The sequence below is a fragment of the Salminus brasiliensis genome, chromosome 18, assembly GCF_030463535.1.
Source record: "Salminus brasiliensis chromosome 18, fSalBra1.hap2, whole genome shotgun sequence".
NCBI lineage: Eukaryota > Metazoa > Chordata > Actinopteri > Characiformes > Bryconidae > Salminus > Salminus brasiliensis.
Window position 1 is genome coordinate 25,688,935 of NC_132895.1, and position 24,685 is coordinate 25,713,619.

The 24,685-nt window shown below is 38.3% G+C and overlaps 1 protein-coding gene across 3 annotated transcripts in view; it reads right to left on the reverse strand.

The window, feature by feature from the left end:
- Positions 1-764: 764 nt before the first annotated feature.
- Positions 765-24,685, reverse strand: part of rad50 (RAD50 homolog, double strand break repair protein) — a 29,956-nt gene continuing 6,035 nt past the window's right edge. For 2 of the 3 annotated variants that reach the window (XM_072661632.1, XM_072661634.1), the window contains exons 8-28: positions 22,310-22,475; positions 21,555-21,748; positions 19,403-19,609; positions 18,874-19,056; positions 18,571-18,728; positions 18,148-18,323; positions 17,234-17,471; positions 14,887-15,076; positions 14,218-14,344; positions 13,356-13,549; positions 12,964-13,074; positions 11,242-11,334; positions 10,724-10,837; positions 10,507-10,634; positions 9,448-9,672; positions 5,773-5,858; positions 4,046-4,188; positions 3,095-3,228; positions 1,389-2,935; positions 1,212-1,268; positions 765-887 (exon numbers count right to left, since the gene is read on the reverse strand). In XM_072661632.1, the coding sequence (XP_072517733.1) occupies positions 2,749-2,935; positions 3,095-3,228; positions 4,046-4,188; positions 5,773-5,858; positions 9,448-9,672; positions 10,507-10,634; positions 10,724-10,837; positions 11,242-11,334; positions 12,964-13,074; positions 13,356-13,549; positions 14,218-14,344; positions 14,887-15,076; positions 17,234-17,471; positions 18,148-18,323; positions 18,571-18,728; positions 18,874-19,056; positions 19,403-19,609; positions 21,555-21,748; positions 22,310-22,475 (3,054 nt within the window). In that variant the 3' untranslated portion in view covers positions 765-887; positions 1,212-1,268; positions 1,389-2,748. The remainder of the gene's footprint in view (positions 888-1,211; positions 1,269-1,388; positions 2,936-3,094; positions 3,229-4,045; positions 4,189-5,772; positions 5,859-9,447; positions 9,673-10,506; positions 10,635-10,723; positions 10,838-11,241; positions 11,335-12,963; positions 13,075-13,355; positions 13,550-14,217; positions 14,345-14,886; positions 15,077-17,233; positions 17,472-18,147; positions 18,324-18,570; positions 18,729-18,873; positions 19,057-19,402; positions 19,610-21,554; positions 21,749-22,309; positions 22,476-24,685) is intronic. The other variant, XM_072661635.1, reaches the window with a different exon arrangement.

The following is a 24,685-nucleotide window of genomic DNA, read 5'->3' on the forward strand; positions in this document are numbered from 1 at the left end:
CAGGATTAATGAAGTTTTCTATGTCGTTCTGTCCATCCATTGATCTACATTGATTTTTTTTTTTTTTACATTTGTGCTTTTTGGGTTATCATATTCATATTTTTTTTATTTAATAATTTGTGAGTGAACTCATGCTTCTACACACCCTAGAAGCTACATTAGGCATTATTATATTCCTGGAAAGCTGCTGATAAAGTAAGATGGGTTAATGAGTATATACTGTACACAGAAAGATAGAAATGTAATTATTTTGCAATATATTTATTTCCAAAACAAGGTATAAGGACAAAAATAAATACAAATGCTTTTGATATAGGGGCAAACAAGTAAATTTAAATATGTCCTTTTATAAATTAGAAAAGAAGAGTACTGCTCAGTTGCGTGGTGCATTGGAGATGTTTTTCTGAATACATTTCTTCAGGCTCTCCAGGAACTGATGCAGGCTGATTTCTTGCCCTGTGCTTTTGACGGTGCAGGTTTTCTAAAAGGAACACATCTGATTTTAGGACACACTTGTAACAATAAAGATGTGCTTATGTCTACTTTAGTTACACTAAAGTCAATTTTGTGCTACACCACTTGCATGCTATCTCCATGTTAAGATTAGAATGACCCTAGAGGTGACCTAATTAATCCCTGGATCAGGGATCAGGCCAACAGTGCAAATACTTGCTTTCTTACACCATTTGATTCACTATGCATTCATTCACAATAGATGATGAAGACTAATTATTAACAAAAGGATGTTATATTATATGTCATACCACATGATGCTTGTTGTGTGCCTCCAACTTCCTGATTAAGCTTTTAACGTCCTGGAAATTAGGCAGCTGGGGCACCTCTTTGTTTCCAGACAGGACTTTCTCAACTTGACAGAAAAATTCAGGCTAAAAACAACATTGGAATCAAAAATTAAGCAGATAATCTATGCATTTTTCTACTTCTTATTAGTATTAAATTAAATTAGTATGAAATAGAAGTAAAACATTTCTAAAAAACAAGCAGGAATCAATATTTTGTACTAGAAAGTTACAGACGCCACAGGAAATGATCAATTCACATATCTTATTCAGTTTCCCATGATGGTGAGAAAAATAGTATGTTATTATAAGAAGACATCAAACTGTTAGAAAGTAACCACATGCATCACTGCTGAATAGGTGATCATACACAACATTTGAGAAAATGAAAAGAAAAATGATGTGCTTCACCTCACACTGGCTGGCTATGTTCTCCTCAAGCTCGATGACATATGTAGTGTTTGGCTGCTTCAAGAGCAAAAAAGGAAATATTGTAATATACGTTGCAGAACAAATGCAGAATTTCTTATATCCTAGCCCCTTTCTCCCCAAGTGTGACTCAAAAGCAATAAACTGAACATGTCTTACCTTAGACAGGTTCTTCAGGACAATGTCTACTGCTATCTTCATTTCCTTTGCCTCTTGAATAGGCCCACCATAGGCATATGTAACAGCAATAGCGAGAAGCACAAAGACAGCCTTCATCTTGGTTGACTAAGTAAAGCTTGGTTGAGCCTAACTTGGAAGGACCCTTCTGATGGTCGATCCTAACTGAAGTGATCCTAACCCTTGCTGGGGGTGCATTTATACGTATGTAGTCGCAGACACGCAACCCACACAAACACCGTTTGTCCTTTCTTAGAATCAGACATTTTGCATTGTAAGCGTTAAGGAGCCGAGTGGCCTTGAGGCAGACTTGAGTAATCTTGATCTTGATGTGGTTGATTAGGTTGTTGGTCTCGCATGTAGTGATGCTTTCGAATTCTCTGAATAGCGGAATTGAGTGCCGAATGACAATTTGCCAAAAAGATTGCAAAGGTTTCAGCCAGGCCTGAGTGCTGATGAGACTACAAAATTCCCGCAACTGTGTCTGGCTGTGAGAATATGCAGTGGTTGTATTAGAGGATTTAGACAAATAACTATACTATGTACACATGGCTAAACAGTAGATGATCAATTAATAAAGTAATAAATAAACCATATAACACAGTCTGCATCTTAACGGTGTGTCAGATTAAAATGATACTGAATAATTATGCAAAGGCAGGACTTATTATGTTTTTTATGAAACAGTATTACAGAGGGCAAAAACCACAGAACATTTCATCTCTCAGTAAAGGCACAAGTATAAGTCGGTTGCTGTGTATGGTAACCAAAACTTTGGATAACACACAGACAAACAGCCAACTTTGTTACATTGTGACAGGATTTCCGTATTGACTACATGTCTGCAAGAAAACATAGGAATGGAAACTGAGTTTCAATTGTCAAGGGAATTTAGTGTTTAACCACTGATTTGGGCTTGTATCTGTCTAGTGATGGATTACAACCACATCTCACTAAGAAGAAAAAAAAGGGTGAGTATGAGTGTGCAGAAGCTTTTAAAGTTTAAAGAACCCCAACAGTAATGAGTATTGCTTATGAAATATCAACGTATCTTGATAGCTAATGTTAATTTGTTGATAAGAAACAAAACAGACCCTACAGGACAATGGCAAAACAAGGAAATCCATGAAAAATCTGAACTGATAATCTGATTAAAATGCTTACATCAGAAGTGTACAGGGAGTACTTTTTGCTAATTTACTAATTATTACATTCCATTTGCACTTTTTGTCATTTTGGCCATTTTGTAAGTCTCTGGTGTCTTTATCTGTACTTTCATGTGCAAGCCTCTTCTTTTCCATACATAACCATGGCAGGGTGGAGACATACTGAAAGTGAACTTTCAGTGCAGGTAGGTGTTTAAACTTGAAATGTTACATTTGGTGATCTCGGAACATTGGTCCTGGTTCTTCTTGATCCTGTAAAAGTGCTCCACGTAGTTGGACCGGCCCAGGAGCTCCACAAAGTCCTCATCGTGGGTGATGATGAGCAGCTGGAAGTTGCGCTGCCGGGAACGACTCTTGATGATTCTGCCACAAGATCAAGAATAATATAATTCCTGCATGTTAGCAAGGTGTCCCATTTCTGAAATGAAGCTCATAGCTTCTTAGATATTGCTTTGTGAAATACTGCAAACACAGACAATAACATCTTAAGGAATAAAAAAATTATTTAAAATCCACACTCACTCCACCAATGCGTGGGCTAAGGACTCAATGTTTTCTCTGTCCAGATTAGTGGTCGGCTCGTCCAGGGCTAAAATGCCACAATTTAGACAGAATGTCTCGGCCAAAGCCAGACGGATGATGAGGGAGGCTAACACCTGTGCAAAATGGGAAGTAAAATAAAAACTGATTAACTATATTAATAAAATAAAAAGCTGATAAACAGTTTTGACAGTTAAACCTGAACCTTTTATTACCCATCAAACAAAGCATTTTGAAAGTGATTCCGAAAGCAAGTCTGATGGCTGCTACAATTACTACAAAACAAACCACCTTAAACAACAACAGCTGCAACTAAGTGCTTTCACTGCAGCTCAGTTTTTTTACATCACTTTGGAGAAATGTGGGTCTACTCTTGGCAAAATTGCTTTCATTTCAGTGACAGTGGAGGGCTAAATGGGTGGCTGCAGCATGAACCACCCATTTAAGGTGCATGGCATCTTAATGGGGTTCTAGTCAGGACTCGCAATGCACTGTAAAAGCTTTTCACATTATGTATTATGAGTATATTCTGAGGCAGACTTGATCTTATGCCTTGAATTGTCTTGCAACTACACTTGATCTTCAGATCACGGATTGATGACTGGACAATCAAGGTTCCGTCAAGCATCCCCCCCATCACATTATGCTGTAAACATTCTAGTGCAATGTTGTGCTTATTTCCGCCAGCTGTTTTCTCTGTCTGAAGTCTGACAGGGCTCTCACTGCTGTTTTCTTACATTCCAGAGCCTTAAAAATGGGTTTGTAACCCTTTCTCTCTCATCTCTGAGACAGACCTTTTAGTCTACTTCATCTTGAAAATATTCTGTTTAAATGATATAAGTGGACAGTAAGCCTGCGTGTCTAGTTTAAATGATCCCAATTATGTTCTAAATGTGGTTAACTGGTTAAGTAACTAACTGCTTAATAGCACACCTTTTGTCCAGCACTGCAACGTCCTCTCATGTCTAAAGCTGTGTCTCCTTTGACCATCACGACTCTGTAGTTGTAGGTTCTTCTCTTTACGCCAGCAGAAGCATTCTCATCCACGTCGGACCGGATCTCCACATACTCAATGTCTGAGAGGAAGCATGCATACAGTTGCAATCGGAACATTTTAACCCCCACTGCAAATGAGGTTTATTAGCAAAATGTACAAAATGTTCAGCTATTTGCAAGAAACCAAACAAGAATAATTTAAATAGCTAATGACTAATATAACACATGCTTTGTCCACATTCAACACAAAATGCCATTCTTGTTGACTACTGCAGTCTCATAAGAGCACACATTTGCAAATCAGGTGGCAAACCAGGGGTTTCGTTAGTTCAGGTGTGCTTGAGATCACATCAAATACCTGGACTGGCTTGGGAGGGTTTGTTGACTGTGGAAATATGGCTACATCAAGTGAGTTTTTCACAAAAAAAAGAAAAGGATACAAATAGAGGACAAAAGGCACTGAATGTTTCTACAGATACAGTTGGAAGTTCACAAGATAAAAGAAACACTGGTCACACTACTTGATGTGGTAGGAAGTGGAAGCTATTCCTAGATTCTTGAGAAGGCAGGTGCTTAAAAACCCTTGAGACACTGCAAAACACCTGCAAGCTGCAAGCTTTGGTGGCAGCAGGCACTAAGGTCTTAGTTTGCACAGTAAGGCACATACTAAACACTGAAGATTCTCATGCATCACACACTCTACCGACGAAAAGTCATCTCCAGTCTGCTCAAAACCCATATAAATAAGCCGTGGCGGTTTTGGGATTTTGTTCTGTGGAGCATTTTCAGGCCTATGAATCATCGGAATGTCTGCAGGATGACAAATAAAGCACCTGCTCTAAGGCTGCTTTGCTTCTTCTGGCACTAGAAACCTGCAGTGTGTGGAGGGCAAGATGGATTTAATGAAGTATCAGGAAATCCTAGGAGAAAACATCATGCCTTCTGTGAGGAAGCTGAAGCTTGGACATCATTGAACCTTCCAAAAGGACGCTAATCTCAAGAATATCTCAAAGTCCACCAAGGCTGGGTTTCAAAAGAAGTCCCAAAAGATTTTGGAGTGGCCGCCCCAGTCAACTATGAATAAATAGATATGAATAAATCTGAGACTGCAGTAAAAATGGCACTGAATCTGGAGAAAGCACTTGACAAGACAACAAGACAACCATATTTACCATTTGTGATGGACACATATGGAATTTGGCTTTTGCTTTTATCACATCCGTGCAGTGAACACAAACACACACACACACACACACACACACACACACACACACACACACACACACACACACACATAACAGTGGTGGGCAGCCGTTGCTGCGGCGCCCGGGAAGCAGAGAGGGTGAAGGGCCTTGTTTAAGGGCCCAACAGTGAGCCACCACTGCACCCAAACCAATTATATTATGTTATATTAGTTGTGTTGAGCTATTAAAATTGGTCTTGTTTGGTTGGTTTATTGCAAACAGCTGAAACATTTTAAGAATGAAATACCAAATGACCAATTTATTAATTCATGATTGTTCTGAGACACACAGACGGAAAAGAATAGGTTTAGATAATCCCATGTATGTTTCATCATAGTCTATCAAGATTCATAAACACAACACAAGTTAAGACTCAATCAAACAAAATAAAAAAATAATAAAAAAATAATGGAAAAAGACCTTGTCCACGGTATGTGCTTCTCCATAGGTCTCGAATGATTTTGTTAATCTCTTCCATCTTCATACTGTGAAACTTCATGATTGTTCTAGAAAAACAAACATTAAAAGATCTTAGACATGGATTCTTTGAGCAATGCCATAGAAGGACCACTTTTAGTTCCATGAAAAAAAGGATTGTTTAAGGACTGTAAGTGTGAAGAACCTTTAAGCTGAAATGAGTGTTCTTTATGTACTGAAAAATGCTTTTTAGCTGCTTCTATGGCATTGCACCTTTATTTTTTTTATTTATATATTTTTGTGTAGCAGAATATGAAAATCTTAAGCTTGGTCTTTCCAATCAGATAGATGTACAGAAAGTGCAGTGATGCTATCTCATGAGAATCTACTGGTCTAAGCTGATAAAAGTTGACAAGCAAGTGAACAAAATTCTGCAAACAGCAACTTTCAGATTTCCTCTGGGGTAGCTGCCTACATGCATACTCACTCAATTACTATGTAAAAGTAAAAATGTATTTAGTAATGTTAGCCTATTTTTTAAAATGTCATATGAATGATAAACATAAAAAGAGTGGAAACATATGTGGTTGATAAGGTGAACACTTGTGATTCATTGGACAGCTGCACATTAATTACAATCTGCTATTATCTACAATATGCAAAAATAGCCAGCCAAACATGTTCCAAGATCAGAGCCGACCCGATTCCTCTCTGTAGTTCTAGATGTGTGTACATAGGTCTTTTACTGAAAAGTTAGATGTGAGTAAAAGATTAATGGTCTTAAGATGAAGCCAGGTTATATTTATACTGTAAAACGTGGCATGTTGGTAAATGTTCCCTCACATCCTATGGAACAGGAGGACACTGGTTTTCTCCTGCACAAGGGGCATTTAGTCATGTCATGTGTGGCAAAATAAATGTAGGTGAAATATGCAGCTCTGCACAAATCAAGCGGGTGGTACAAGTCTATGGCAAATGTGGAAACCCCTCAAGTGTTGTATGACGCAGCATTTAAGTCTTGAAAATTTTCTAAAGGACTTCTGAGAACTTCTGAGCCACACAGGCCTAAAGACTGGTCTGCCTGACATGGGTACCATACTGTAATATGTGGCTCCACCACATTTCTCTTCTTTTATCCAACCTGCCCTGCCAACAAAATACCCTTCGACATTGACACCTTTTCTGATTGTGTTCTTTAATAGTCTGCACCAGGGGGTCCAAACCCTGGTCATGTGATACTTTTAGCTCTGTACATTTTTGGTGTTTTCCTGCTCTCAACACACATGATACAAGTAATCAGCAAGACCTTCCTGATTTAAAGTGAGAGTGTTAAAGCAGGAAAGCACAAAAGTACACAGGCCAGAGGGTAATCCAGGACAACGGTTGAGAACTTGCAGTCTAGACATAGAAATAGAAAATACTATACTTGACGGAGTGGTGTGAATGAACCGTAGCTTCTTGGTTAGGAAAAAACTAAACAAATGAAAGGATTTAAAAAAATTTATGTTCAAAATTAGGTTAGGATCGCTGAGAAGGACATACGTGGCAAATACAATTGATTCATGGCTGGCATTTAAATAAACTGAAGTATTAAGGCTTAAGGTTATTAATTATATGCCACTGTCTTTGTGAAATAAAATTAGAGGTGTAGGCCCAGAAAACCAATTGCACAACTTGCACCACAAAGAGAGAGTACCATGTTCTAGGACTAAGGTTGCTAGGTCTGAGCTGTCCTAGGACATGGTGTAGCAATATTTAAAAAACATGGGAAAAGGTGTGAGCATGAGACCTTTGACAAAAAGAATGCTGAGGGGGAAAACTAGATACAAGGACACATCCTATACAAACATGACAACGCCAGACTGCGTCAAAAGACCCCACGCATGCTTTTGTAACCTCATGCTCAGTAACTGGATGATGGTAATCTAAGCCAACAATGAAGCGAGCTTCCTCTGTGCATTCATTACAGGAAATGTGCTTTAGGGCCATCAAGAACTAGAAGCACAAACGTTTAACTACTTACACTTTCTTTTTTATCATATAAGCACAGTCATTTTTGTTCCTGTGTGAAAATAAGTCCATTGTCCACCCCAGATTTATGTAATGAAAACAATCCAACTGGGCAAAAATGCACATACAGAAACATGTACAATCCTATTTCTGTGATAGGAGCAAGAAATTCTCTCCAGTGATTGTTCTCCGCATTCTCACACTCAAATTATTTTGCTGGTATATCAGACGTAGCCTAGCTAGTTTCTTGGCCTTGCTAGAACGTACAATTTGATCTACAATGATTGCTCTTACTAAAACCAAACTTTATGTTGTCATTTTTATTAGCATTTTCCTTAGCTAATATTCAAGGTTCATAATGAAAGAGCATCCACAGGTGTACAACACAGTCTGCCCTTTCAGGACAACTTAATATTACATAACAATTGCTCTGCTCAAGACCATAAAGCATTACAGAATGCACAGATGATCACTCAAACAACTTCCAAATGTGTGGGCACACCTGGCCAAATGCCTGTGTGCATCTAGAATTTGCTCAAAAGTAGTGGTGTGATTTTGGGGCTATATTTTTCCAAACATCTGTCAGCATGCATGTGTCTGGCTCTTCCAGGGGACCAATTCTAGGTCATATATGAATCTATACTGGTTTTATACTGACTTTTTGATCATGAATCATACTGGAATATCCCCACCTCCTCACTTCTACATCAAACCCCTAGCTGTGATCAGATGATAATGAAGCAGAATGGAATGAGTCATTCATCCTTTCTCTGCTTTATTAGTAAAGTAAGGCTTGCATTTGAACGAATCCTCATTGCAATCAAGGGGTATGCTGACCTTACTCGGGGAGCAGTCAATAGTCTCCAGTCTTTTCATGCATCTTAAAAGTAAAATATGTATAAAAATTACAGCAAAGAATGGTACTGTTCTTTTGGAGGTGCGGGGTGCTGGAGAGGGGATTTGCCCAGGGTGCCACACAAAACTAGAAGTACCACTTAGACCTAACAATCTGGAGCTGGAAATAGGGTGATCTCAAAAACTATGGGACAGAACTGGCAAAATTCTGGCAGAAAAAAAGACTTTCACATGCAAAGATTGGTGGCAGACAGTGGTTCAGTTTGTGTTGTGTTGAAAGCAACAACTATGGAAAACTGGTATTTCTTGCTTCTGGGCTTACCCTACAGTCGCAAAGTGTAACTTATGCTTTGGGCCAACCTGAAAAACATATTTTTCTGGACAAGCTGAGATATACAGAACCATCACTGAAAGTGACAGAAGAATATGGACTGAGACAGTAGAGTAATATTGCCAGATTTCACACAAATATGATGCTATCCTATTATTTGTTGGCACATCAGTGGAGCTTCACAATGATTCTGAAGATTCTGTTATTCTTACTTTAAATATGCTACATAGTGATGCTTTAAACCCTGACTGCTAGCCAGCTGTGTTGTACTCTTAAGATCCTACTGTTCAGATTGCGTAAAAAGTAAATTTATGTTTACTAAGATTTTATGCATTTAATGGTGTGTATGGTGTAACCCATGTATCACGATACATATCGTATCGCCAGGTGCTAGTCCAAACACAGCCCTAATATTGAATAACAATGTAGTTGTTTTGTAATGCACACAATAAGCAAACAAAAAATATTTGCCACCCACTTACTGGTCAAGTGCTTTGTAGTAGATGTCCAAGTCTTTGTTAGCCAGCTCAGTGGTTCTCATGACTATCATCTTATCCCGGAATTGCTCCTCAGCTTGGCAGTACTGGTCCTCACGCAGCTCCTTGCGGAAGCGGAGGATCTCCTCTTCAAAGCCCTTTTGACGGCCTAAAGCCACACTGCGGTTCTTTTTCAAATCCTCCACCTTCCGCTCCAACTCGCGCCGCTCACTAAAACAAAAATACAATCGATTGTCCTCTTTTTTTCTTAACAGAAACAAAGTGTCACATAGCAGTGTATAAAAAAAAGTGTCAAATAGCAGTTTATAAAACAGAAAACTCTCACAATGTACATAACAAAAAATAAGGTCACACTTGCAGCTTACAAAGGCACAACAGCTGCAGTTATGGCCAATATACTATGTACTATGGTTAGAGAATATCATAATATTCATCACAATATTTTGACACAAATACAAAATGCATCAGTAGCAGAAGACTCAGCAAAAGACAAAAACAGCAATTCAAATAGTACAGTGATTTGTATTCAAAATGTGCTGCACTTCCTCTCATTAAACAGGACTAGTTATACTCTTCAGTTGGTCAGTGTTCCTTAAGCACTGATGATATCCATGACACGCTCAAAAATGTATATTGTGTATTACAATAACATTTATCATGATACAATAAAGTATTGTCATATTCCCCAGCCCTACACTGAATTCACACAAAAATACACAGAAACAAGTTATCCGTTTACACTTCTCATTTTTACATTTTAACCGCTTGATTACACACAAAGAGGTTCCACTCACTTTTTCTGATTGCTCCGTAAATCATTTACCCACAGAACATTCATAGCACTCTAAGTTCAGGGTCACGGATCAGGTCACAGAAAATCTTCACACAATCTTTTATCTTGTGAACTGTGATTCTATCATTACATGGCCTAACTTTAGCACAACTGTACTTACAATTTTGTAGACACCTTTCATAACCTGAAAAAAGGTGAAAGTAATACACAATTCTGAAATAATAATCAACTTCTGACTAATATCTACTTACCTGCGCAACTCTATAACCTTCATGTTGCCCATCTCCTTGAGCAGGACCTCTCTTTTCTTGCACACCACCTTCAGCTCCTCCACACGCTTTCTGAGGGTCAAATTATCCTGTAGCCAACGCTCTTGAACCTATAAGGAAAGTAAAACAATAATCATTCACAGCTAGAGACAAAGGATTCGGACAACATCAATCTCTTATACTTTAAATTACAGAAAACCTTTTGAGTGTCTATATCTTGTCGGATATTGCCCATGTCTTTGTTGATCTTCTCCCGTTGTTTCTCTGCTTCTAGCAGCTGGCTATTTGTCTCCTGAAGTTCGGCTTCTTTTTGCTGAAAGAAGAAATAATATGAATGCATTAAATAGTGGAAACTTCCCAAAAAAATAAACTAACACAAACTATTGATAGTATTAAAGTGTATTTGAATATAACATGCAAAGACTGTGGCTCATTTTGTGTTAAATCCTGACCGCTAGACAGCAGAGTTGTACTTGCAGTAGCAGTGTTGTCTTCTGATCCCACTGATTGCATAACAAGTCAACTTTTCTTTCACTTAGATTTTATGCATATGGTGGTGTTTTTTTATACTATGACAGTTTGCCTAAAATCGGATTTGCTTACAGTAATATATAGCAATATATTAAATCGTAACCCCTATATCATGATACGCATCATATTGCCAACAAACTGATTATTTACTATTTAAAACAAACAAACAAAAAAAAAAAATCATACCTCCTTGTATTCATCTTTTCCTTCTTCAATGTACCTGGTAATTTCTCTTTCAAGACTGGACAAGTTCTTGATCCTCTCCTTGATAGTGTTAATCTACAGTGGGGCACAAAAACATAAATACACATACATACTAGCACTTAAAGGTTTAGCATCACTTATTATTTTCTTAGAGGTTTGTTTTTTACAATCTGAGTTCGTAAATCATAGATCAATCTTAATCACCCTCTGTAACTAACACTTATCCCAACAGGCTGTGTCGTTACACCGAAATTTTGCATAACTGACTTTAAAAAGGACCAGTGGATTTCCATTTCTTTACTTTGTGCAAAGTACAAAGTTCTTTGTGCAGTGCAATATTTAGAATCTCAGGCACATTAACATCTCACTATCATACACTATCATTTCAATTTCCCTTCTACTGTACTTCAGTGTTAATTTTAGGTGGTCTTACAGCCTAAAATCAATTCACTTCTTAGTTTAAGCAAATATTGAGTTGGAAGTTGCACAGTTGAAGAATGTCTAAAAAGTCTTCCTATATGCAGATTCGTTATCAGCCTGATCATTGTGGTACTGTCTGCAAACATAAGCAGTTTCACTGTCATCATAACGGTCACAGTCAACTGTGTACTCAGAGAGGCAATACAACATTAAACAATAAAACATTAAAGATCCAGAAACATATTGCCTTGTTCACCACATTTCCATTTATTCCATGAATTTCTATTCATCTGAAATAAAAGCCTATGTGGTATAATTTGTGTTGGATGCAGAACTATGTTCCACACAAAGATGCAAGGCCACACTTCCTCTGCTCTCCTGCACATATGTTGAAACAGTACAGACAACATATTCAGTGATGCAAGATTAGATGGGATCCTGCAGATTAGAACATTAAGCTACTTGCAAAGCAAAAATGTTTTATGTAATTATTGAAATGCAAATTAAGGTAAAATCCAAAATGAAATTTCAGGTAAAATAAAACAACTGACATATGGCTGATATGTACACTAACGGTCTAAGGTTTTTCTTTCAGTAGTACAATGGTAGTAACAGATTTTCATACTGCCACTCCACCTGAAGTCAAACCTGAAGCTCCAAATCTTCTCTTCAGAGTTGATACTAAGATTTGGTGCAGTGTTAAGGTTTGCTACAAGGTTTTGTGAATTGAGCTGCCTAGCACACACACTGTTGACTCTCTGAAACTTTGCTGTGGATTTAGGTCAGTCAGCTCTCTTTCTGTCAGTTTTCACCAGTTTCCAAGAGCCTTTTGATGGCGTAGGCTCACCGCAAACGACCCCTTTCTAGTCATTATGGTAGCAATTCATCCATGCAGTGTTGTCTAAATCCTGCTAAAGACAGTGCAGTAACACCATCCATTCAACACTGCTTTTATGCAGACAAAGACTAACTAATCAGCAAAAGTTTGGACATCAGTTGATTTGCGTTATTAGCATTATTATTGAAGTAAGGTGTAGAAGTGTGCCATTTGGGATGCGTCATCACCCCATGTTAAAAGGAATTTCTGCACTGCTGTTAATACTGAGGTATTTGTTGTTGCAGAATAATGCCTCTAATGTGTTTTAAGAGAGGACAATATATCTCATGTATTGAAGGCTGGAATGTTCCAAACAAAATATGAAAAATGTGGGGAAACATTATTGGAATTGTAGCTGTAGACTAATGAAACCACAGTAAAAAGAGAGAAGTCGCCAAGCCACACACCTTTTCCTGACCTTCCACTTGCTTCTGCCTTCTCTTCTCAATTAGCTCCAGCTTTTCCTGCTGGAGCTTCTCAAAAGTGGTTGCCAGTGGAGACACCTGCTCTTTTGCTTCCTATAGCACAAATCATGACAGCAAAGGACAAGGATATTTCAGTCTTTAAACTGTGTAAGAGTAAATTAGATCAAGCTTGGGGACATACTTGGGGACAGTGACAGTGCTGGGCGGTATTAATAAAGAATTCTATTAAAATACTGTCCAAATACTTTCCATGTAGTCACAGAAGTTTGGATTAATTAGGTAAATCAAATATCTATTTGCTGGTGGACTTAATGCTAAAAAAACAATCTTAATACTACGGAAAAAGCAGAGGCTAGCGCTCTTTAGAGCATTACCCGTATTTCTCTGTGCAGCGCCTGAATCTCAGTGCTTAACTCCACACATTGCTCTTCCAGCTGCTGCTGCTTCTGCATGTTGCTAGAGATTTGGAGCTTCTCTGCGCGTATTTCATTTACACTGCTCTTCAGGGTCTGGATCTGCTCTTGCTGGTCCTGGATAAGTTTGCGCTTTAGCTCCATCTTACTGCAGGCTGTACATGGAGCAACAGATAAAAATGAAATCTTTCTAATAGTCACATAATGGTCCAAATAATGTCTAGCCAAAGTAAGACAACATAAGAATTAGTCTCACTATTCATCTACATGTTACACATACAATTCAGTCATGCACTACTAACCTAATCCAATCTAATTTAATTATTTAGATTATATATAGAAGCTATATATTGTTGCACAAAAACCTCTCTAAAACAGCAACTTTAATGGAGGTTTGATGGGCATCAGTGTGAAAAGACTTTACGCTTTAAGTCATTTTAGAGCATTTCAATTGGACCATTCATTGTGACATTAGGATACAATGTTAAGAACTATTCACATTACATCAAAAAAGTGAACATAAAAAATGAAGATTGTGATCGTAATAATACAGCCTAAATACAGCTGCAACTGTGCATTCTCAATTAGGTCCTTAGTTAGCCAGAATAATTTGGGTACTTATTAACAGACCTCTCAGATTTGTGCAATGCTAAGATCCCCTAGTAGTTCTTAAGACGATCCCCATGGACCCCCAGATGATTGTTGTTTTTTACAATTCTGCTGTAGGGTAGGAGCAAAATACTATTTAATCTGGGGGTCCCCGAGGACTGGCTGGAGAAACATTGGTCTAAGGTGCTGGATGTGAAATGTTCAGTGCTCATACTGGTGTCCAAACGATGCTGAGTCTCCTGCTTTTCTTGGCTAACATGCTGCATTGTCCGGTTCAGATCCACTCCCTGAAGCTTGGCTGCATGTTGGGCTATCTTCCTCTCCACTTCCTTCAGATCTAGCTGCAATATAACAAATATACAAATATATTATATAATATACAAATACAACATCACAAACATATGTATACACATTGACCTAACAACAAAATTACATTTAATTATTAAACTAGACAGACAACTATACAGGTAGGGGTGCTATAACATGATTAATAAATAAATTAGGTCACTATAAGTGTTTATTGTGGAAACATTGTTTATTGTGGGAACATTTACCTTTTAACAGAGATTTAACAGGGATTCAGGAACATTTTAAAAGGTTGTAAGTTAGGGTCACAACCATGCAAGGGTCATTACTCAACTGATGCAGGATGCTAGATATAGTAATGCATAGTAAACCAGTGAATACCACATAATAATATTTGTGATAGTATTATAATTGCAACCTTACTGTTTTACTGGTGCATGGTCTTTACTGCAACTCATCAAACCCTATTATTATTTACTATCAAAATGCTCTACACAGGGTTATGTTGATATTTGACAACATACTGAACTGCACTGCAATGCATTATAACATTATAACCTAAGGATGTTTGTCAGACCTGGTAGCGGTCCATTAGAGAAATGTCCTGCAGGCAGGCCTTGGATGTGTCCTCCTCAGATATCAACATGGACAATAGAGTCTCCTGTTCCTCTATGTCTCCCTTTAACTTCTCGATCTCACGGTTCACGTTCTGCAGCTTATTCCTCAGCTCTGGCAGCTCCTTCTCCTGCAGCTCTGCTAGAGACTGCCTGTGTATGCAGAACACACACCCACACCCACATATACAGTTTAGTACATCTTCATTGTTTGGAACAAATCATCTGAGCCATAACTCTACCTATTGCATTTGTTCTAACTCTGTCTTTGTTCTATGTTTCAGGTCAATAAATAATTAGTAGCAGGATGGAGTGTTATTTTTATTATTACTATTTTTTTTTTTTTTTATAGATCAATGTAAATCATTCCAGATTAATCTGACAGACTATATTTTGAAAAACTCTAGAAAGTACACAAATGCATATGCAGAGATCAGCATAAAATGGGATTTGTACAGAGATGCGGGATAAGACATAAAGGTGAAAATGTAATGGATATTAAATCAATAGGTGTTATTCAGTTTAAAATGTTTAGCTTTATTTACTTAATTAAAACATATGAAATCAGACACAGAACATTGGATCTCACTTACAAACAGTTTTAAAGGGTATAAGTACTGAATTAATACATTATTCTGGTACAAGTTAAGCTCTGTTACACTCTTTTAAAGAATCGTGTTTCAGAACTGCGCAGGCTATTTTAGATGTCTTCTAGCAAAGACTAATCTTTGACCTTAGTGCTGACTTTGACACCATGGATCATGCTATCCTGCTCGATAGGCTTGAAAATGCTGTAGGAATTAAAGGATTGGCCCTCACTTGGTTTAGTTTACTTAATCCCTCAATTTGTTTAATTAAATAATGAATATTCTCACTACTCGAAAATAGCAGAATAGAACACATATTGGTGTTCGGGACTCAGACACACGGAGTTTAAATCTAGATTTTATAACCTACCTATTTGCTCAAGCTTTCGGATAATCCATCAATGCACTGTACTGTTATTCTTGCTGATGTAGCTTATATGCATACTAACACGTTTGGACTTGACTGCTGTACTGCTCTGTTCACAGGTTCTTGATCAGTACTGCTGAGCATTTCCTGCTGATGCAAGTCCATTTGTGGTTGGCTGCCCTTGCCTACCCATTGGATCCTGTCCACTGTGTCGCCATTAGCTTGCTCAAAAGAAGCTCTGACTTGGATCTCTGTAAAGCTGCTTTGTGACAACATTCTTTGTTAAAAGTTCAATATAATACATTTAAATTGAATTAATCTGGCCTTTCTATTTTTAAGTGCTAGCAGTAATTTGTATATCAAGGTACACCCTCTTATCCAGAGTGACATACATTTGAATGCTGATTTACAAGTAGGTGAATGCAGTGTTAAGACTCCCACAGAGTCTTACTGATGTAATACAGTATGCCTGCCTGACCAAGAAATCAAACCCTAATCTGCCATTGGGATAACATTGTTGTTGTTAGTCATTGTTAGTTTACACAGGTTTTTGAAAGAGGTCTAACATTAGTAATTGCAGCTTAGAACGGATTTGAAACCCAGGCACTTCAGATCCAAACAGGCGAACCACAAGTGACCTACTTATATTAATAAAGATGTCTCTTGATTGTAGACTTTGACAATGAATCGCTAAATCCTCTTGACTAGACTAGATGATGTGAGGGGTTTTTCTTATCCATAGAAATAACATCACTTAAAGTAGTACTTTCACACTTCAGACCTTTTATTTCCTTAATCTGTCATGAAACAATGTGGGAACAGGCCACATTCAGCTATGAAACTGCTTATCAGTCAATAACATTTAAGCATGTGGTATTAGTGTGACTATGTAAAAATGGCTATAATTGAATGAGAGGGGTGTACAGAGACAAAATGCAATGTGTGCAAATACTATACTATAAGATAAAATGTAAACAAGTACTATCTGCTCTGATCTGATCACTTTAGCTGTTAGGCAGCCGTTGACTGTAAATAATTAGTTTGTCTTTGAACCTGTGAAAATCAAGAGACTATGCAATAAATGGCTTATGAACTTCAAAAGCTATATTTGTTGTTATACTTTTACACACTTAATTGTATCTTGATTGTTTCACTTGTTTACATCCACTGCGTAGGTATAGAAAGGCAAAAGTCCTAATAATTTAAATCACTGACATTATCTATACACAACAAGTCATTTTTTGGTCTTAAATGCCCCCTTGTGAAGTAAAGTGAAAAATCTACTACTTGTGTCAGACTACATATTTACACAAAGCCTTGGCAATTCAACAAAAAGACTTTAGCTGAAATTCTGACCTGACAGGTTTGAGAGCCATCATGTCATCACGTTTGCGTTCTTTCCTCTTCAGGTCCTGCTCAGTGTTCTTCAGTTTGTCTGGAACCAGGCGCAGCTTGGACTGCATGTCATTAATGACATCCTGGAGCTCAGCCTCAGAAGGAAAGATGCGCTGGCACACCGGGCAGCAGGGCTCACCCTCTTCAGTCAGCTGACTAATGAATTGTGTGTACACAGCAGTAGCACCTGCCAGCATAGCTGATAGGAGAAAAGAGACAGTAAAAAGAAAAAGATAAAAGAAGTAGAAAAAAAAACAGACAAGAAGAGAGAGTTCTGTAGAGTATGTGGAAAGATTATTGCTCATTACATAATATGAAGTATTTGTTACTTTTCATTTAGCAAAAAGACTCCTTTAGTTTGCAATTAAAACAAATGTGAAAAGTAGGGATCGGGGACGTGCCAGGCATACATTAAATGATCAGGTATCTGCTATTTTAATCTCAATCCAGTCTTTGATTTAACCACGGTTATCAGAGTGTCATCTGGTAGACTCAAAGCACCATTAATGAACATTATTGGCAAGTCGGCAGCACTGAGGATGTTTTCAGAAGGTAAATAAAAGAGGTTAGTTAGAGTCTAATAAATGAAATTTTATGAAACTATTACAAAAACGCTCAGTTTTGCACACTTTTCTTTGTGCTTAAACCAGCAACGCTAATGCTAATACATGCACGCTATAGAAACCCAAATGACAGCACATTCACCCACTATAAAAGTTCTCTCACATCAGTAGTTCAACAACATCAAACAACAACAGATATCAGTCCAGAGTGCGTACCACTACACACACACAACGTGACGTGACTGCAAGTGAATAACCTGACAGGGACATCCCTAGTGAAAAGGTCTTCCTTTAAGTAGGGCAAAGCTATACCTCTCTGCTTGGAGCACTTCTCCAGGTCATCCTGCAGCTTGCTCAGGTCTGACTCGAAGTCCTGACTGCCACAAACATTGAAGAGCTTCTCCTCATAGTTTGCCAGCTGCTGCTCTTTGCGTCGGATCTCGGTCGTAAAGTGACTCTTATTCTGCTCTTTGGATGCCAGCTCTTTGCTGAAAGAGAGAGAATTGACATTAACCACTGAACCACTACATTTTGTAAATAAGCTTCTTAACTTCATGTAACTGAAAAGCAGGTGTTGCTACAAAGCAGCTAAACAGATAGCTGGAGTGTGCAGCAGTGTGTTACCTGCACATTTAAACTACGCTCTCATATTAGTGTTGAGAAGATGAAGGAGAAACAAAAGGAAAGTCAATTACACAGCACATATATAACAACCCATTTATCCTTTATACTTACTTAAGCTTGCCTAGCTTCTCTCTTAGAGAGTTGATCTCTCTAGATTTGCTATAGATCCAGTCCTCCAGCTCTCTCTTGTTAGGGAAGTGACCCATTAAAGACACGAGGTCTTCGTTGTGCCTGGACTTAATCTTCCTCACTTGATCTTCTTTATCCATCTAGATTCCGACATTAAAACACAACCATCTGAATATTTTACTCAAAAGTAATATGAGATAAAAAGTTTTTGTACTTTTTTTATAAGAGGGACACAGGTGAGTATAGAGGCAGGTTTCAGTGAAAGTACAGTGCACATGTCCTCACTTTATCCTTCTTCAGCATGTCCATCTGTGTGCGTGCTGTGGTGTGCACGTTGAGAGTCTCCATCTCCTGGTCCAGTCTGCGCTGGGACTGATCCAGTTCTGCCTTCTCTCTTTGTAGCTCCTGCACCTCTGCCTTCAGACTGTCCACTGTCGAACTCTGCACAGCATTATCCAGTTCTCGCTCCTGTACATAGTTATCATAAGCCTCTCAATCTAAATACTTGTTCTATTCAAAGTTTTCTCGACCTAAGCACAGGGTATGATGTACGTAGGTTCTCAAATTCCATATCTTTGGCACAGTAAATATATACACGATAAAAAACAAACAAAAAGAAAACACATTTTATTTGTTTATGGTAATTGACCCATAATACAATTCAGATAACTAATCTTGAATGCAAGCAGCCCTGCTGAATGCTGAACTCACTCGTATTAAAGTTTACTATAATGCAGTGGTTTTTTGTTTTGTTTTGGGTTTTTTACAGCAGACTAGAGACATCAGCAGATATATGATAGGGTGAACAGCTCACCGCTTTTGTGAGCTCAGTGTCCAGCTCCTGAAGTCTGGTGGAGGAGCCCTCAAGTCTCTGCAAGTCAGACTTAATGTTCTTGAGCTCCTGCTGCTTCTTGGCCTGTATATCTCTCTTCAGCTCGATGGTTCTCTCCAGGCCGGTCTTTTTATCACGGATCTCGTCGATGCTTTGCTGCTTCTGGGTCTCTTTTTCTTGCATGTCAACCTGGAAAAGAATTAATGTATGATCAGATAATTAGGCGTTAATGAGACCAGTGGTCCCTTGCCTTGCACCAATAATGTTAGGTAATGGGGATAAAGGGGATAAACCTTTATATATATCTGTGAAATACAGAGATGTTTACATTACGATGTACATATTCACACTGGATAGATGTCTTTGGTGAGTGCAGATCAGATGAGCTGAGCTCACTGGTCTGATAAGACCATTAAGATTCTCCTGGATTTCCTCAGACAACGGCTGGTGTATAAAAATCCAGAAGGTTTGGAGGCTGAACCCTGATGACATGCTGGGCTCCACCCTCTGCAGAGCTTTCCGCTCAAGAGCAGTGCAGTTCCCATATCAGGTGGTGATACTGTCAGAATGCTCTCCACAGTGCAGGTGTAGAACTTCCTGAGGGCGCTGGAATTCATACTAAATCTTCTCACCCGACTAAGGTTAAAGAGTTGCCGTTTTGCCTTCTTTGTCACTCGTGTTGTGTTCTGTCTATAAGATGTGTGAACACCAAGGGAACTTGGAAGCTACTGATCCTCTCCACAGTGGTCCCATTTGCACATTCTCCTGACTCCAGAGGTCCACTATTAGCTCCTTGGTCTTGCTGTCATTTACAGAGAGTTTTTTTTTCCTGGCACCAGTGGGTCAGGAAGCTAACCTCCTCTCCTTGACATTGTCGGAGATCAGGCCCACGACAGTTGTGTCATTACTGAATTTAATGATGACGTTGGAGCTGTGTCTAGCAGTGCAGTCGTAGGTGTACAGAGAGGACAGGAGTGGAATGAGCACATAGCCCAGAGGTGCTCCGGTGTTGAGTGCCAGTGAGCTGCCCATCCTTACCACCTGCTGTCAACTGTCAGGAAGTCCAGGATTCAGCGGCACAGACCCAGATCCCAGAGCTTGATGTCTTGGAGGGTATGACGAGAACCCTGCCAGCTCTAACACTTTTGTGCTTTAGAACATTTAGAGATGCATAATACTAAAATTTAACTGATGCTATGCTAACTGATGACGACATTTCTATTTATTTAAATGTGTGTACTGGCTTTGCTGCTGACAGCAAGTGGTGGCCAGTGGCTTAGTAATATGTGAGGTGAGCCAGTATGGTAACAATGTAGTTTCAAATCCCCAAACTGATGGCAAAATCCTGTTTTGCCCTTGGCAAGGCACTTAAGGCCACACTGCCTGAGGCAGTGCTGCTTAGTTGGAGACACTGTGCCCTTCCTGAGGCTGGAAATAGGTAGGCAGTCTTGTACATAGATTACCTTAAAAGAAGAGCGAGGGGGATAGAAACAGGACATTATAGTGTATTATTAATAAAATAACAATTTACCACAGTATAGTACAGCATATTCACAACATTATATGATGTGAAAACAATACTCTTAAAAGCCAACAACTCAGCCTAGTTTAAAGCACACTGCATAATTTTAGAAATCTTGCTCTTTGAGGACAACTCACACTGCATGTTTAAATTGTCTACTTTGTACGACCAAAGTCCTAGATTTCTTTGCTTACACTGTATGTGAAATGTGGTGTCTTTCAACACTCTAAGCTGCAGTCCCAAGCACAGCCACTTTACTAATTTCCGCCACACTTTGAACCTGAAAAATGAGTTAATGAGCATTTAAGGTGAGTGAAGAAAATACAATCAGTGTTCCATTTTGTTGAAACAACTCACAGGTTTAACAGAGCAAAGTGAACCTTTTTGCCTGTGATTTGTTACTTACGGGTGTTTACCTGTGTAGGGGCAGTGGCATTTGTGTTTACTGTAATCCAAGCTGAACTTTAGACAGATTCTGAAGTAGAAATGGTCCAACAACGATATAAATGATGGTAAAAAAACAGTGTATGCTTGGCTTAATACTTAAAATGCCCTTAAAGTAAAAAAAAAATGTAAAAGAAAGTGAAAGAAAACATAAAAACAATGAATTACCATAATCTTGTTGAGGGCCTCAGTTTCATGGTCCTGTCTCTCTTTGGCCTGTCTATGAAAACTTTGGAGTTGTCTTTCACTGAAAGGAGTCCTCTCATAGCCCTCCATTTCCAGATAAAAAGCCAGAGACTTGACCTGAGCATCCCGGTTCTTTACATGTGATGCCTGCCTGTCTGCTTCCATCTGGAGACGTCCTTAAGATAGGATAAATACATATGATTGAACAAAAATACAGATACAAATGTAATGGCTAAATGTCAAATGTGGACAAAAGGGTATGCAGATGCTGATGCATTACGTTAAAGCCCTTTTAAGGGATGTCTGAATCTAATTCAGTGGACTGGAATTGGAGTCGAGGCATGTTTAAATGGATTGGCTATTGTCTATTCTACGTCAGATCTACTTCCAATAAGTCACTTTTCCGGTCCTTAAATTATGGTTAGAAACAAAACTATCGAGGAATCTAAATACTGTGGCTGTATTATCTATTTAAACACAAAATTCAGATCAGAACAGACTGGCATTGGCCTATACTTAGAATTAAGGTACTTGGATTGGCTCAAGGGCAGAAAACTGGATTCCCTAGTCCTTTCAGAAACTAAGCTTAAGAAAGAATGTCCTACTCCTGGCCAAGCTGGCAAAACAACTCTACTTTCAGCCAGCTTTAATTCAGTGTCTCTGAGAACGCACAGTAAATCGCTGCTGTCCGCTGAAAAACATGAATGTCCATTTTTGTCTGTTTTTTGATTAGATACCTTGTTCAACAAGCAGGTCTGCCTTGATTCGGTTCATTCTCTGGCACTCACGACCCGCCCTCTCCAGTTCACGCTGACATTCTGTAAGCCTTCTCTCTTTCTCACTCACTGTGCGCTGGTGGTTCTGGTACATCTCCTGCAGCTGCTCATCTGAACCCTGAAATACCTACACACATCAAAGCAATAAAAAACAAAAATCATGAATATATCTTCAAGCCTTAGAAGAATATTGACCATATAAATTTATCTGAAAAGATCTTCAGGAATTTTATAATCATTACAATTAGATCTATGTCTACACAAACTGATTAGTCAATATTAACGTCCTCAAAATATCTTTTACATAAGAAATTAAACTTTTTTCCCCCCTCAAAATAAAAAATATAAAAAGATATAAAAATATAGTGTTATTGCACTCAAGGCAAAACAAAGTCCACTTCTTTGATTGGTTTAAGAAATTAAATTAGTTAGTTTTGGTTTATAGTATCTGTTAGCTTGCATTGTATTAGCAATGTGTTGCTATTGGAAATGCTCCATCAAGAGCACTGATCAGTTCTTATTTCTGCCAGATTCCACTGAGAGGCAGACTTGTGCCAACTATGACTACAAGCAATATGGCATCCTGAATACAGTGAAGTAATATCAAAACTGAAGTGACAAATTAAATGAATAAAATAAAAAAATTATTAAAAGTGTGATCACTCTGTGGGGTTGTACCTTCTGTTTTTTTTTACATGGGCTTGGAATTACATTGTACAATTGTTTTTTTTTATTGTATATTAAAGGAGTCTATCTTGGTATAGTAGCTCCAGCATTCTGTTTGTTTGCTCAATTAAACTAGCTTTTCAAACTGTTCAAACTTGAATCCTGTAGTGGCAAGTGAAGATCCCATTTTTCCCAGCAGCCTCTTTTTATAAACACAATTATCTTATCAAGGCTTGCTACCTACATAGTGTGTAGTTAAAATTAAGCCATTCTAATCATGAACATCAATCACTGTTATGACTGCGTCTCAGCTAAACTCAACAACACCAAAAACTACACCACCTCCACTAAACTAGATATGACTACTCAACACAACAGATGTATATGTTTGTGTAATTTTAGTGTACAAGGCAGTGTGTGTAGAAAGTATATAATATGCATTTTACCATTATGGGAGTGGAGGGCAGTTTTAGTTGAATTAAACAATTAAGCAACTGATCTAAAAACAGTTTGTTTATGTAGAAGGCAGTGACAGAAATAACTATTACATTAATGCCACATCAATAAACTCTACTTGTACGTTTTGATGCTGGAATTCATTCAAATCCCCACTCCAAGAGGGGTATCAAAAAGATGGCAAACCAGAAGGGTCATTCCAAATTAAACCTCAGGTTGGAATTACAAGAGAAGCACTAGCACAGAATAAGGGTTGGCTGGTAAAAAAGTATAATGGTTGAAGAAATCAAGGGAAAATTTTAAGGACCTACACTGCCCTCAGCTGGACTAACACATTATCACAGCATACATTCAAACAATGGGAAAAATGGTTATAAATGATAAATTAGCAATATATGAATTAGAAGGTTAGTAGCTGACTCTTCCATTTACACACACAACCCATCGCTGGTCTACATATTTCTTCCATTTAACTATTAGTATAGAACATATTTGTATATTTATTATTTATGTGTTTATTGTCTTAGTACTTGTCTGTCTATGCAACCTGTCTCGTTCCTGTCTATTGTCCTTGCACTACTGTACCATGTCCTACCTTGTGACAACAACAGTTGTAAAAAAGCACTATACAAATACATTTGACTTGACTTGACCTATACTGCACTGGAGATAGCCCAACAGTGTCTGGTTGTACTGCACAACCTTGTACTAGTATAATGAAAATAAAGTTGAGTTGAAGTGGGGCGTTTTGTTGGCATGGCTCAGGTCCAGTTGTCACTTTGGCCTAAAAGAAGTTGGTTGTGGTAATAGCACTAAGTGAAAGGGGTCACACCTTTAGCACATTATATTATTTTTTTTTTTAATAAGTATGCAATAATATTTAACCCAAAAATGTGGCCATGCATTTGGTGTCCACACTTTAAATCAATCAAGTCACCTTAAACACACAAAATCAGTTTTCCCTAGCATTGAACTCTATTAAACAGTCTATTAAAACGGGTCAGAGAAGATATCAGCTCATGAGTCAGTCGTCAGTGTGTATTAAGAAGTCCTTAGGCTTGACTGCCTGAAGTGATAGATTTGCCAGAAACACAAGTGCAAACCCAACTCCCATCAGGTGGAATTGCATGTCCCCTTCAAGCCACCAAACCACCAAAAACTAACAATTAGTCAGGGTTTACATGTATGACTCCAGACTTGACTCTAAGCAGCCGT